General features: G+C 43.6%; 1 protein-coding gene across 7 annotated transcripts in view; it reads right to left on the bottom strand.

Moving 5' to 3' along the window:
* The window catches only part of wdpcp (WD repeat containing planar cell polarity effector), a 76,937-nt gene that overhangs the window by 26,728 nt on the left and 35,209 nt on the right, over nt 1–15,000 (bottom strand). For all 7 annotated transcript variants that reach the window (XM_028602771.1, XM_028602773.1, XM_028602775.1 and 4 more), the window contains 3 exons: nt 13,480–13,616; nt 10,593–10,784; nt 931–1,519 (listed from right to left, as the gene is read on the bottom strand). In XM_028602771.1, coding sequence (XP_028458572.1) covers nt 931–1,519; nt 10,593–10,784; nt 13,480–13,616 — 918 coding nt within the window. The remainder of the gene's footprint in view (nt 1–930; nt 1,520–10,592; nt 10,785–13,479; nt 13,617–15,000) is intronic.

Here is a 15,000-nt window from a genome sequence, read left to right as displayed (position 1 = left end):
CACACGTTTGTGTGTTGGGGAAGAATTATCATGGAGGGAAGACGTGCAGTGACTTTCTTCATCAAAACCTTGGCAGACGATCAGAGGAGGGGAAGCTATTGTTGGAAGACACCCTCCCCTTTCCATCTCAGTTGGATACACACACACACACACACACACACACACACACACACACACACACACACACACACACACCTACCTTCCTCCTTCCACCCCCACACTCCTGCTTTCAAACTTCAGCAGAGAGCTGCGTGCCACTGTCACATCTTCTTTCCAAAGTCACAATTAAAGACGCTGAATGTGTGTATGTGTGAGTGAGTTTGTGTATGCGTGTGTTGGAGGGTAAGGTGGCTGCTTCGGAAAAATTTGATTGGCAAACTTTATCTGGGGGCCCCGAGGGACTGCGCAGCCACTGTAAACGATTTATCGGAAAAATGCATCCCAGAATGCACCTGGGGGGCTCTTGCCCTGGGGCGATTATTGAATGACCTCTGAGAGCGTGACTCCTGCTAACCTTCCCGCCCGTCAACAAATTAACTTCCCTCAGCAGTGAAGAGGACGACCCCGTTCAGCAGCCATATTTACACAGCGGGGTTCAGACACAGTGTCAGATCCAGAACAGAGGAAGAGCCTCTGAAGGGAGGAGGGCACCTTCATCAAGAAGAGATGAATATGATGGTGTGGAAGGTTTGTACATTATTTCCTAAATTAATTTTAGGGTAGTTACTCTAGGCAGCATTTAAGATCAAGACAGCATCATCAATGGCTAGTTTATGTAGTTTCTTTTACAGAGATTCAAACATTTCACACAGAAAGCTCTTCATCAGCTTATAGTGGTGTAGAGACTTATGTGTAAAATAGAAATTTAGTTTGAAGAACTGCAATTGTTTGCTCAGCATTCTGAGATACTTTGTATCCTATTTCACCCACCTAGTCTGAATCTCAATGCTGCTAGTGGTCCCCCATGAAAGGCCAACATCAGTACATCTCCTTCCAGGCCTGTTGCCCACTGAAGTCCCTCCAGTCCTCCACAGCAGCGCAGGTGCTGAGCTAGTCTTAGCGTGGCAGCTGAAGCTACCTCCTCTGCAACCAGTGCCACGCTTACAGGTGCCAAGCCTACATCAAAGCACATCAGCTCCCCCTGCTCTCCCCCAACCACAGCCAGAGCCCCAGCAGGGTGCCATGCGAGGAGGGTGGGTGGCACAGGGCAGGAGGCCAGTAGAGAGACCCCCCGTCGCTGGTCATACAGAACCAAGGAGGAGTCACTTAAACCCAGGAGCATTGTGGTCTCAGAAGGGTGACGTGAGCAGGAGACAGGATGGGAGGGTAGCGGGATGCGGGTGACAGACAGGCGGTGCAGGCGTCCTCGTGTGCATTCGTACACACAGATGTCGGCCCAGGACCCCTCTCTGAATCCTTGGGGTCCTGCAGGTAGCTCTACTGTTAGCAGCTGGTAGGGCTGGAACATGCTGAATCGGCAGTCCAGAGGATTACCTTCTGTCTGGAGAGAGCCAAGGACCTTTCAGAAGGAGCAAATGTAGAGAGAATGATTTAAGAGAGTCTTCAGAATAAACTTTAAATGCACACTTGAAAATCCTCCCTATATGTCTGATCTGATCCAACAATGAAGAATAACATATCCTGTACAAACTCTTTTCTCTTCTTGGAGGACAAGAACTTGTCTGTTTGTTACGACAAATTCACACCAAAGATGTTTCAGGCAATGCATTCAAACTCTGAGGCATTTACTCATTTAGTGTTAAGTTTAAAAACATCCTCTTACTGAGCTTAAAATTTAAAACTGACTGTGCCACTTATTGCAGGCTGAAGAGAGAGGCTGTACAACTTTTTGGATTCTACATCTACTTTGGATTAGCAACTATGAGGCACTTTTTGGCCATGCTATGCGTGGTCCCCAGAGGATGAATCGTTGATTCCCTAACTTTTCCTCTAATGCCACCATGAGGGTGACATCTGTGGTTTTGAGTAAAATATATGGAGAAATATTGAATTGCAATGAAATTTGGTTCACACATTCATGTCTCCTTAGGAAAAACTGTAATAACACTGCTGATTCCCTGCCTTTCTTGACTTGATGGCTGACATCAGTATTCTGATACTTTCAGTATTTTAAGCTATTTAAGCTCTTGTGAATGCACCCAGATCTTAGACTGTTAATATTAATGGACAAAGTATGTGTGACGTCACCCATTGGTTTGTGGACATCTGCTATGAGTCATCGAGTTTGCCGTTACGGGGCGCAGCCATTCTGGTTGCGGATGTGACAATTTTAGACGAGAGGGAGGAGTGAGGGTGGAACCACATTACGTTACACACTTTCACTGGCAATCACATCATAGCAACCCCCTGCTTTATTGCCGATTTAAAAATCAACGAGACAATAATTAAAAAAATCAACATCATTCTGTATTACAGAAGACTTAAAACTAGAGATTGAGACCATAAACTCATTATGAAAATGTTTACTGAGGTAATAAATCAAGTGAGAAGTGGGTCGCTTTCTCATAGACTTCTTCAGAAACCGACCTCCTTTTGCAACCGCATGTGTTGCCCCCTGCTGGAAAATTTCACTTTATGATGTTTTTTAACATTAATATGCGTTCCCCCAGCCTGTCTATGGTCCCCCAGTGGCTAGATATGGTGATAGGTGTAAACCGAGACCTGGGTATCCTGCTCTGCGTTTGATAAAATGAAAGCTCAGATGGGCCGATCTGGAATCTTCTCCTTATGAGGTCATAAGCTTGCTCCTTATGAGGTTACCTCCACTTTCTCTGCTTTGCCCACCTAGAGAAATTTGGCCCACCCATGAGAGAGAGAGAGAGACATCATGGCTTTCAAACGAGCAAAGTGGCAGTTGGTCAAGGCCACACCCCCACCCTCCACCTTGCCAACTTCGTCAGATTTTGAGAGACTCTAGTCACCTCATTCCGCTCGCCATTTCCGGGTGAGTCCCGACGGCCCTGCCGGCGACTGAACATGTCAGGTCGGCCAAAATGAACGCCGACAGCCCCCCAGACTGACGACGGCACGGGACACACTGAACAGATTACAGTCACTGACCTCGCCAGACTGTCCCACGGCCGATAATCTGCCTCATGTGTCCCGGGCTTTAGACACCCCCGCTGGCCCTGATTGGTGCATCTGAACAGGGAGCTGTGGATTTTTGCAAATCGCACTACAGGCTGTAGGTGGTGCCAGAGGAGCCAGATTGTTTTTTAAATTACCTGCTTCTTGTAGTTCTACTGGAACATAGGGTAAAATATAACATATGACAGAAAGTTAGTTTTATAAGGCTTACCTACTGCACCTTTAATATTAACAGTCTATAGCACAGATTCACAAAATGGATCAAAACGAGCTGAGGACGAAAATACGGACCACTAGCTGGAAGCACAAAAACCTATTACGCTATCAGCCGAATGGCTTAGTGCAGGCGCAAATGGAACCAAAGGTGTATCCCGTAAATTACCCCACTAATAATGCCCAGAATATTACCAAACTTCTACAGTAGTACAAATAGGTTCTGTACTCATAAAACGGGGCATTGGAAAGTTTTTGAGTACACCTGGAGTTTATTTAAATAACACTTGCCTGAAGGTTTCTACTTTCTGCTGCTACCGCTACTGGTGGACTTCGGTAAAGTTTGAAAGCTATTCACAGATTTGAACTTCCGGGATCAATTACTCTATAGCGAAATGTTATTAAATCACAAACAACGCATATTTCCTACCGTAGTAAGGTTAACAATGAGCTACAAACTCATTTTTATCAAAACGAGCTGTCCTCCAACCTGGAGAAATAACATTGGTCTCTACGAGCACCCGGCGGTGAGACGGCAGTAAGACAAGTGCTTAGGGACCGTCTACAAACTACAACACAGACACAACAATATTTATTAATTTAATGATTAAATAAGATAATACTTTTAAAAGTAAGCGCTGTAATACAACTAGCAGGAGACAAGTTATAATTGAGGTAAGTTTGGAGACACTACCTTATTTACTCATTAAATTAAATATTTTTGTCTCTTTTCGGTGGTGTACAGAAGGCATCAATAAATTGTTGGGGAGGGTCATGCCTCTTTTCCCAATCATTTTGGAGGGTCAAAGAAAAATGAATTGCTGGCGAAGGGAGGGTCAAGTCTATTTTGACTAAAGATCCCAAACCTCCTCCGGTAGCCCCTTAAATAAAAAATGAACAGTCCTTAAACATCGTATAAGCAACACAAATGGAAGTTCATTTCCTAATTTTGTTGTTTTAACACGTTCTTCTATTTCAGAATTGGAAGATGCTGACTTGAGCCAGTACTGCTGATAAACAAACCTGTTTTTGAATAAAAAGAAGGATAAGGAAGAAGACAGAGAACACGTGAGAGAGGGCGAAATGAGTCATACCATGGCAGCAGCCCCAAACCCCCCCCGGAGATGGAAGAAATAGAGCCTTCCACTTTGCTCATAAACACCAGGCTGTCAATCAAGACAGCCAATGATAAGAGCTCCATTTTAACTCAAGGTCAATAACATCTTTTGCCCGAGCATGCCACGGCTTGGCACCCAGCGATAAACAACCTCCTCTGTTTACCTGCATGAGGAGCCAAGAGCTCAACACTAGACATAGTGACTGACAAGAAACAAGCCTGTTTCAATATAAACAGGATGATACATAAAGAAAGCTTGGAATTATTAGACCAATGGTCGAATACGGAATTCAGATTACCCGCTACTGGATCACAACCAGTTGGTGGGAATGGGCACAATGGCCCCGCTAAGCAAGTAAGCATTGACACTGATGGAGAAAGGCCGTGTCACGAGTGGTACTGTCGATAAAACACCCACAAGGAACCAGGAACAGTAGGTGGATGACAGGAGACATCAGCCTGTGCTAAACAACAGCCCAACAGTTCTACAGTCACTAACAGAGCTTTGTAGGAGGGATTTCACCTAACCAAAGCCTCTATCAGGGCCCTGCATTGACCGTGGCAGCTTTGGCTAAATGAGCCCATTTCCTTTCGCCGTGTAGACAGAAAGAAGGATCGGCTGCCTGCCTGCCTTTCCTTTCCTTTTGCAAAGCTGCCCGGCCCAGTTTTTTTGGCAGGCATTGCCAAAAAAGGGACTTAGAGGGAGGAAGGGAGTTTATTGCCTGCCCGTGGTCTACAGCAGGAGAGAAGCAGATGACTGTCCTCCTGAAAGCTTTTTCTCTTCTCCATAATCCCCCAGAGCTACCTCCTGCTGCTCCCCAGGAGGTGGGTGGTGGGTGCTGTGTGTGTGTGTGTGTGTGTGTGTGTGTGTGTGTGTGTATGAGTGTGTGTTTATTTGAGGCAGCCGGCAAGAGGGGCTCAATTCATGTGTTCAGGGGTTGGGTATCCTTAGGAGGGTGCGGTTCTCTGGGTAGCTACATTTCTGCATGGACAAAGTGACACATGCATTAAAAAAAACTTGCACACAAACGCATAGCAGGCAAGGGTCCATCAAGTCCATCCCACAGAATGCTGTCACAGGAATCACAAGACCTACTTCCACTCTACAAACCCTGACCCCCCCCCAACCACATCTCATCCTCTCAGCTTTTCATCCTGTGCCCGGCTTGCTAGTGCTCGCTGTGCCAGCATGCCACCGTGGCACCATTGGGGATGAGGAGCAGCTGATTCAGCTCTGCCTCCCCTGATAGGTGACCCTCCAAGGAAAAGAGAAGAGGGAAAGTGTCAGCTACAGCTCAGAGGCGAAGATCAAATCTGCATGGCCTCGATCAACCTGCAACAACCAATATTTCAGAGAGTTCAAGACCAACTTGTTTTTATATTTTGACAGATACTGCATACACAAAAAATATGTATGATGATGGAGAATAAACACACATTCAACCAATGTGTGATCAGTTGTAACTGAGAGTGGGTCTGGGCAAGCTTAATTCACAGCTCATTTCCAAAGGGGCATCACCAACGGAAACATTTTTTGCCGGAAGTTCGTCAGGGTTTTCCCAGGCTACAACTGTAGCTCAATTCACTGCTAAATCATGCCATGGTCTTGACCGCAAATGATTATGTACTCCATTTTACAGTAAAAATTGTATAAAATTGATGATATTTGATATTTTTTCACACCAGCACTACAATCGATAAAAAGGCATTTTCTTGCTGGAAAAGCTCTGTACAGAAAGTAATGGGCCTAAAAAAACGTTGATGCATTGATTTATCATTTCATCAATGTTACTTGCATGTTTGAAGATAGTTTATTATACAGTTACATTTTATAGCTAGACCGACATTTTATTAATCTATAAGAAACTCCTTAATCTTCTAGTCATTATTTTATAAAGGCATTTATCTGACCAGCACTAAATGTAGCGAGTTTATTAGTCCAGGTATAGCCTGTTTACACTGGCTTCCAGGACATTTCAGTATAAGTTCCTTTCAATATTTATACCCAATAGTCAACACCTAAACTCCAGCTAGATGATTTTTGATTTTTTTTTTATTCTTTTTTTGGGCATTTTTTAGGCCTTTAATGACAGGACAGCTGAAGAAATGAAAGGGGAGAGAGAGGGGGGAATGACATGCAACAAAGGGCCGCAGGTCGGAGTCGAACCCAGGCCCGCTGGGTTGTGGAGTAAACCTCTATATATGGGCAACTGAGCTATCCGGGTGCCTGGAGTGCCTTTTGAGTTGTTCATTAAAGTGCAATATTTAAAAAGGATGCAGTCTATAGATCTCAATAGGGCTACAGTAGAACACACAGAAAACGCAAAGCAAAAATTGCATCTCACACTCTTTTACAGTTACAACATTTATAACAGTCAGCACAGCAGCATTTTGACTCTGGGTCATTTTTAAGGCCACGCTGTGTCTCTTATTACATTCCAAGTAGACTGAGCAAATGCAAGCAAAAGTCCCTTGAAGGCCACACAGCTGATTAGGAGATTAGAGCATGGCACTCAAGACACATTCAGGGTTGTGGGGTTTGAGTCTTTCAAAACAAACTCTTAAACTGCAAAACACTCATACTACTATCTGACGAATGATGACATATAGATGTATCTGCAGCTGATTAATGTACAAACTTAAATATAAATGTTCACACAAAAGTCAGGTGGCAGGGAGTATGAGAGACCGTTTTCTGGGCATTGGTCATACTGCCTGAGGCTCTTTCATTATTTTTAAAGCAACAATTTACACCCCTGTTTTACAAACTGCTACATCAATCAAGTCTAATAAAAAATACACTTTGGAAGTCAAAACAACAGCAAGTCTTTAAAAGAAGTGTGGAGAAAGGACTTCTGAAATTCAGTATGCATGTGTCATTCTAATATTTTCATAAAAGCACAGCTTTGTCTGCCTGTGAACTCTCCAGAGTATATTGTGGCACGTTAAAATAGAAAATGATGAATAAGGGCAAGAGAGGGAGTGAGCAAGTGAGTGAAAGGATGTGCAAAAGAAACCGAAAGAGAGGGATACAGACAGACAGAAATATGCACAAAAGATGATGAGAAAGAGCTAGAATGGAAGTAAGTAAAGAGAGAGAAAGAGGGTGGAGACATGGAGATAAAGATGCAAAGAGAGCAGAGAGAGAGGGAGACAGAGAGACAGGCCTCTAGTAAGTAGCTTTCTCCTGGTTATTGGTTTCAGTGACTGGTCAAAACTATTCTTCTCCATTCTTCTTGTCTCTCTCTCGCCGGCACCTTTTTTCCCCCTTCGTGGCATGAAAGATAAAGCGGACGGGCCCAACTGTGTGGCTGGCCCTTGTTCACAGCAGTGGCCTTTTGAAGCCAATTTTCCAGCTCACAGAGCAGAGAAAGACAGGGAGAGACGGGTAGAGAGAGACGGAGAGACTCGGAGGAGAGTCGAGGGATGAGGGGTGTTGTGGGAAGACGGGGGATGGGACTGGGAAGTTTTTTAGGTGTGTGAATAAGTGTTGAGGTACTGATGTGAGAAAATGCACAGGCACAGTGGGATTACTAACCAAAATATTCCTCACACCTTAACTGTCATAATTGGTACCACTGAACATAATTGTAGCACAGAGGGAACATTATTCACTAGACCCAAAACTGTAGAAGCAGTGGGATTTTTACAAAGCAGTGAAGCTTGGGGGTAATTCTGCACTTTGGATTCCACACCCGACCCTTTCATGGTCCACATTAGGATTGCAGTGCATTGCTGAAAATGTGCTTTCTACTGTACATGCTTCATTTCTGCACATTTAGCCTGCAGCTTTTTATGTTTTAGAGGCAAATGTCGCTATATTAATTTAGCTTCTAATATTTTCTTAATTGTAGTGTTCTAGCAATTGTGGAGTTATATATTCCTTCTATACAGTACAAATTACTTCAGTGAAGGTTGCCTTTCATGGACAATCTTTTACGTTTTTCTTATTTTGCAAGATGCAAAAGCCACACAGCAAAGTGCTAAAGTAACTAATAATTAAAAGACAGCAGAGACTGGTGACAGATAACAGGATAGTCATACGTTTAAAAAAAAAAATTCGCAAACAGACACACATATACAACCACAAAGACAATCAAATATGACTAAAAAGCAAGAAAACAAGAAAACATTCATTTGGTGTTTTCTTTTCATTAAGATTATTAAATTCCAGGAAATGGGGTGTGTGTGTGTGTTATGGGGGGGGGGGGGCATGAAGGAAAGATAATTAAAAATGTTAACTGGATGCATAAAAACAAACTATGTATGTGTTTTTCTCTCCTTTCCACCCTCCACCCCCCTGCATGCTGTGGCTCCACTTATCAGTGTGTGTGTGTGGGGAGAGGAGACATACGAATTAAGACCACATAGGGAAAGAAATCAGACTTTTTTAAATGCTGAGAGACTGGCTAGAAAATTGGCTTAGTGCGGCAGATAGCGAACTGAACAAAAGGAACATATATATGAGCTTGAAGTGATTGAAGTAGCTGGCGTCTCCCGATGTGTGCCCCGCGTTTGATTCCCGCCACGGCTCTTACATAAACTGCTCACTTAATTTCACACTGCGCATCTGAAAAATGACAACAAACGCTTTCATTAGAGCACGATGCCGCAGCCCCACGAAGAGACTTTAATGTTCTTGAAGCGTGGAGGAAGGAAGGAGGAGGAGAACGAGAGGAGGATAGGGGGGTTGAAGGAGACAGATAGAGAATAAACTAGGTGAAGGAGTGTGATAAATGTGAAGAGCGTTCCAAAAACAAGAAGCAGTAAAAGCAGCGAACAACATCGGCTTTGCTTATTGCAATATTCATGTGGCCCCCCTAGCTCCCATTCTTCCCTCATTCCCTCCTGCGTAAATTTGTTTTCCTAGCATGCAATTGGTAACGCTCATCATTCCTCCCTCTCGCAGACTCTCTCTTCTCGCTCTGGTGTGGTGAAATATTTTGCATATGCTTACCGAGGTACATGGTATGAGGAGTAAAGTTAAGCCCAATCAGGTAATTTGGGGTCTTTCATCTGCTTTTGGCACGAGGACAATCCTACGTTGACATAGAATCGGGTCACGGGTAGGGTTTTGCCAGAGGCCATGAGAATGTGTGTCTAAGACGCGTGTGAGCGAGTGTGTGAATGTGTAGGCGTTCTCCTTCACGCTGTACCCCCCCTCGTGGCCTTCATATTATCAACTGCTAAAGATGGCAGAAAGTGCAACAAGCAGGTGAATGGTGTTCTTAAGCCAAAAAAACAAGTATTATTACAGTGTGCATCACTTCATTTGCCTTCTTTTGTTGGATACGTGCAAGAAATTCCCACATTAGCCAGAATTATGAACAAATCTGGAAGAAAAAGCTGTGCTTCCTGTTTGGAAAGTGATGGGTTAAGGGTCACAACAAAGGCATTACGTGATCACTAGTTAATTCTACATTCATCCATCTATCTGGTTTCTGTGACTTATCCAGGTCTGTGTTGCTGTGGCAGCCAGAACTTTTTTGGCTTCATGCGCCACTGAACAACTCTCATAGGAATGAACAGCGCTCCGCCTCGAATGCTGTATCCAGGTTTGTTTATAAATCCATGGTGGCAGCAGGCTAAGCAGCCATGCCCTGAGCTGGCAGGAGATCTTCCCGGATGTTCCCGGGCCAGGTGGGTTACTGACCCTTACAGCATGCTCTGGATCCACCCTGGGGTCTCCTTCCAGTTGGAAGTGCCTGAAAAACCTTCATAAAAGGCATCCTGATCAGATGAGTTTCAACGTGGAGAAGCAATGGTTCTAGCCAAAGCTCCTTCTGGATGACCGAGCTCATACCGTTTTAAACATATTGTGGATTGACTGGTAAATTGAGAGCTTTCCCCCCCAGCCTTAGCTTCCTCTTCACTATGACAGCTCGGTACAACATTTGCATCACTGCCAACACAGCAACACAATCACCTTGTGATTTTATGCTCCATCTTACCATCTTGTGATTGAATACTTTAATTCCTTCATTTTGGGGGAAAAAGGTACAAACATTCTCCAAGTCAACAAAATACAGGATCGGTCCATGGTTTCAGTGGGTACACAATAGTTAATAATCTTGTCCTCTGTGTGTGTGTGTGTGTGTGTGTGTGTGTGTGTGTGTGTGTGTGTGTGTGTGTGTGTGTGTGTGTGTGTGTGTACCTTGAGGCCTTCAGCAGGTGAGCAGCTGAGCAGGACCAGGTTGTTCCTTTGCATGTTTGTAGGAGTCCAGGGCCACAGCACCTCACCGTGCTCGTCCAAGTCCCACCAGCAGAGCGCCACATCCTGGAGACGGTTGAGAACAACACGTCTGTGGAGCTTACGAGCCTGCCCACTTACCTCCACACACACCACCTGGACATGAAAACATGCGCGCACACACGCACACACGCACACACATACACACACACACACACACAAAAGCAGAGTATGCATTGAGAAGAGAGTCATAAAAGGCAGTCAACAGTCAACACACCCACAGAGTTAAAACATATTTTATGAAGAAGCAATTTACTCATTTGGATTCACCTGGCCTTGTTAGCACCTGAGGGCTCTGAAACTTCCACATCTGTAGCCCCAAATATCACTCATGTCCTTCCCCCATCGTGTTTTTGTTGATTTGTTTTGTTTTTATCTTCCATTATTAATGTGTGTGTGTGTGTGTGTGTGTGTGTGTTTTGTTCTGTCGGGCTTGTTGTTTTAGTGATGTGCATATTTTTGGGAAGGTCCGCCACGCTCTACGGGCCACAACAAAGAGACGCACAGTAATGAGCTCTCGTGGCGCTTGGGGGGGGCACACAAACTCACAAAGAAACACACACACATACATGACTGCTTGCATGTATGCACACAAATACACATGTACATACATGTAGAGGCACTGGTATAAAAAGTGTACATGAGCACACACTTTTATAGACACACAAAGTGCAGACCCGCGCACACACACACACACCATTAAATAAACAGTGCTCTATCCAGAAGCACTTTTAAAGCTGGTGAAATTGCAGGTCTTACACTGTGACCCTGCCTTTCATGTACACCACAGCTCATTCCTCACACACACACACACACACACACACACACACACACACACACACACACACACACACACACACACACACACACACACACACACACACACACACACACACACACACACACACACACACACGCCTTTCATACACTCTTTATCTGCAGTCACACTCACTAACACAATGAACCAGCTACCAGAGTCGATGGCTAACACACACAGAACCATACACACATGTCCATGACCTCCATGTCCAAGACTGGCTAGGACCTGACAGAAAGGCATGTTGTAAAAGGAGTAAAAGAAACAACGTACTCTACTACAAAAATGGTTTAAAGGCACAGAAACATGCAGAAATTAGTAAATCGACAAGCTGAAGGTTCAGTGGTCCATGTCTGCCCTTCTTGCCCCCCTGGGGAGGGGTGGGGTGGGGGGGAATTTGCTTTGGACACAAAATACAGAGATGAATTAAAATGATGGAAGTACATCTGATGATAAAGGGAACAAAGAGTTGCCCCAAACAGCTGAACGGGAGATCACTGACAGATTAGAAATGGAAAAGAAGAAGAAGGAAAAAAAACAGAAAATCACTGGGTTAATAACACACTATCTCTACCCCCACCCCCTCCATCCCTACCCATCTCTTCCCTCTTCTTTTTTTTTTTTTTTTTTCTGCTGGCGTTTGCTGGTCAGCAATAATCAAAAACCACTTTCTGTGGGCCGGATTAGTTTAGCCCCCCCTCAACGCCCCCCACTCTTCCTTCTCCAGCTTAGCCCACTGGACCAGGGCAATGTGTGTGTGCGCATGTGTATGTTTTTTGTGGGGGATGGGTAGTTGGGCGTGCGTGTGCACATGTGTGTATGTCGCAGGTTGCATGCACATGCATTGACAGAGAGGTGTGGGGTGTACAATATGGGGTGGTGGTGGTGGGGGGGTATCTTATCAGGACTCTGCTTCTGGAGACAGACACACGGCAGGAACGATTGCTTTTATACACACCAACATGCACGGGCACACACACACCTTAACAAAAGTGCCTGGCAGTAATGTGATAATGCCAGGGTTAGCCAGCTAGGGAAGGAGGACACAGTGTAGTTTTGTTTCGGGGGAGGGAAGAACGGGACGGCACATAATCAGACTTGTTACTAACACCTACAGAAACACCTCCAGATCAGACCTCTCAATACATCACCTTTATGACAGATTAATAGACAGAAACGGGAAAGCAAAGAGAGTTCAAGGAACATTTAAGCCAATGGTCCATGTTCCCATGATGATGACGGTGAACTACTCGGACTTTGCGCACAAAGATACAAACAGGAATTGGACGAACACTCATCATTTACAAACTGTATTAGGCCAAATGGAGGGAATGTATGTTTATCAATCCACACGGAAATAGTATTTAGGATAGATTCTGATTGTGGGTAGCTAACTGGTTTAACTACCAAACTGACTAGTAACATTCTCTCAGTTTTTGTAGTTGTCCCAAAGTGTATAAATGACGTACAGTATCTAAAGTCCTCATTTGTGCGTAAAAGTTATGCTAGTTTATTTAACAGCCGATATTTTGAGTAGACTTTCCAACCCAGAGTTGGTAGTTTAACTGGCTGTCATGGGAAAAAGGTTAATAATGTAGCAAAGACCCAGCAAGTCTCACTTGATTCAAACAGACTGGGTTCAAAGGTTTAGTACATTTGGGATTTTATAGATATGTGTATTGAAAGTAACCATATTCTACCTATATTCTATAAGTGTTTTTTGGTTTTCAAGTTTCACTCAATCTCAGTCAGAAAAAGTATCTGATTAAATGTGCAATAGATACAAGAGAAACATTTTGGAAATGTTGGCCATCAGGTAGGATGAAGAAGGGAGTTGGACAGTGATATGGGACAACATGTCAACACCTTTTTTCTTGTTCTCTACTTTCTCTTTTTGACTCTGTTGCTTTCTTACAAACACCAACCTAAATACACACATGCACATGGATACTCTATCAATGCGTTCCACTGTACCTTGATTTCAGACGGTGAGAGTTTGTCTGTTCGCCTGCCAGTCTCTGGAGAGTCCTGGTTCTTTTGGTTGAGGTAGACTGCAGCCACTTGGCTCTGCTCCAGGAAGGACAGCAGAATCAGCCTATCGCTCAGCACCGCTGGGAATGACACCACCACAAATTTCACTGAATGTCAGGATTCAAAACATACAAAAAAATGTTGCGGTTACACTTAAAGATTTCACTGTCTCCTTACACAGCCATAATCATGACAAAATATATCAACACAAACACTAATTACTACACAGTTTGGTTTCCATCTGTCTTTATATGTAAAGCACAATGCCTTGAATTAGGATTCTTGAAAATAGGAATTAGGATACATGGCAAAATGTGACTTAAACACAGGAGCTCCATCAGAAGAGAAGAAATAGCAGGGCAAACATTTACTGATGGATTTCTCTTTTATTTATATTGATAAAGCCAATTCGGGGCCCAGAGAGAGTTAACTTCCTAGAAAACTTTCTGGATTTATAATCTCATAAACATCCAAAGGGAATGAATGAAGATTTTAGCATTAGAGATTTTATTTATTTCTTTTTGGCAGTTTTAAAACTGTAGTTAAAAGGTAGTTGGTTACTGGGATTTGGTTGTATAATTTGATTTAGAAGTTTTTGTGTTGGAGGTGCAGCATTTATTATATGTCTATAGCTTTCATTGGATAACTGATAAAGATTCAGCCTTCTTGTAGAGTATATACTGTGTAGGCCGTGTTTTTATTTTACACATTCTGTAAGTCACCCTGATAAAGTCCCTGTGCGGAAACACGTTGATGAACTAAAGAAGATTTTTCCAGTTAGTCAGCTAGTGTTGCACTCGGCTACATTAAGTCCTGTAGACTCTGTATTTTGTGTGAGTTTGTGAATCTATATGATGCTCTTCTGATGCCTGCCAGATCAACAAACTATTTTCTAAGACATTTCTGCACTCAATTATCAAACTTTGACTCTGACAATGTTTTCTAAATGTTCTCTTCTGCTTTCACTGCATTATACTGCAGTACCATTTTATCATTAAAGTTGAGTTTTGAGTGGGAGGACAGAAATGTCAGTCTTTCTCCCTCTGCCTCCCATCCCCTCTTTATCCTCATTTCTTCTTTCCCTCTCCTCTCCCTTACTTCTATTTTCCAGCATCCTCTCTTCTCCTTTCCCCAGCCTCCTGTGTTTTTTGTATCTCTTTCCTTCCCTGTTCTCTTCTCCCTTTCCCTGTCAGTGTACTGCAGGCTTTAAAGGCTTTTTTGTGGAAGAACACACTTGATCCTGTTCAACTCTTCAGGAGCTGCATGGAAACGCTGATTAGCAATTAAGCCACCCTCTCCTTCAAATTAATCTGTTTATGAAACCAATTAAATGGAAAAAGGGGGAGGTGTTGTTACACGTCTCTCCTGATATCCTGCTTTGAGTTGAACGAGTAAGGCTGCACCCTGAGATTTAGAACTCTAACCGACCATGGCATGTGTGTATTTATTTATATTTATAAACGT

Source organism: Perca flavescens, chromosome 17, assembly GCF_004354835.1.
Source record: "Perca flavescens isolate YP-PL-M2 chromosome 17, PFLA_1.0, whole genome shotgun sequence".
Classification (NCBI taxonomy): domain Eukaryota; kingdom Metazoa; phylum Chordata; class Actinopteri; order Perciformes; family Percidae; genus Perca; species Perca flavescens.
This window is presented reverse-complemented; position numbering and strand designations above follow the sequence as displayed.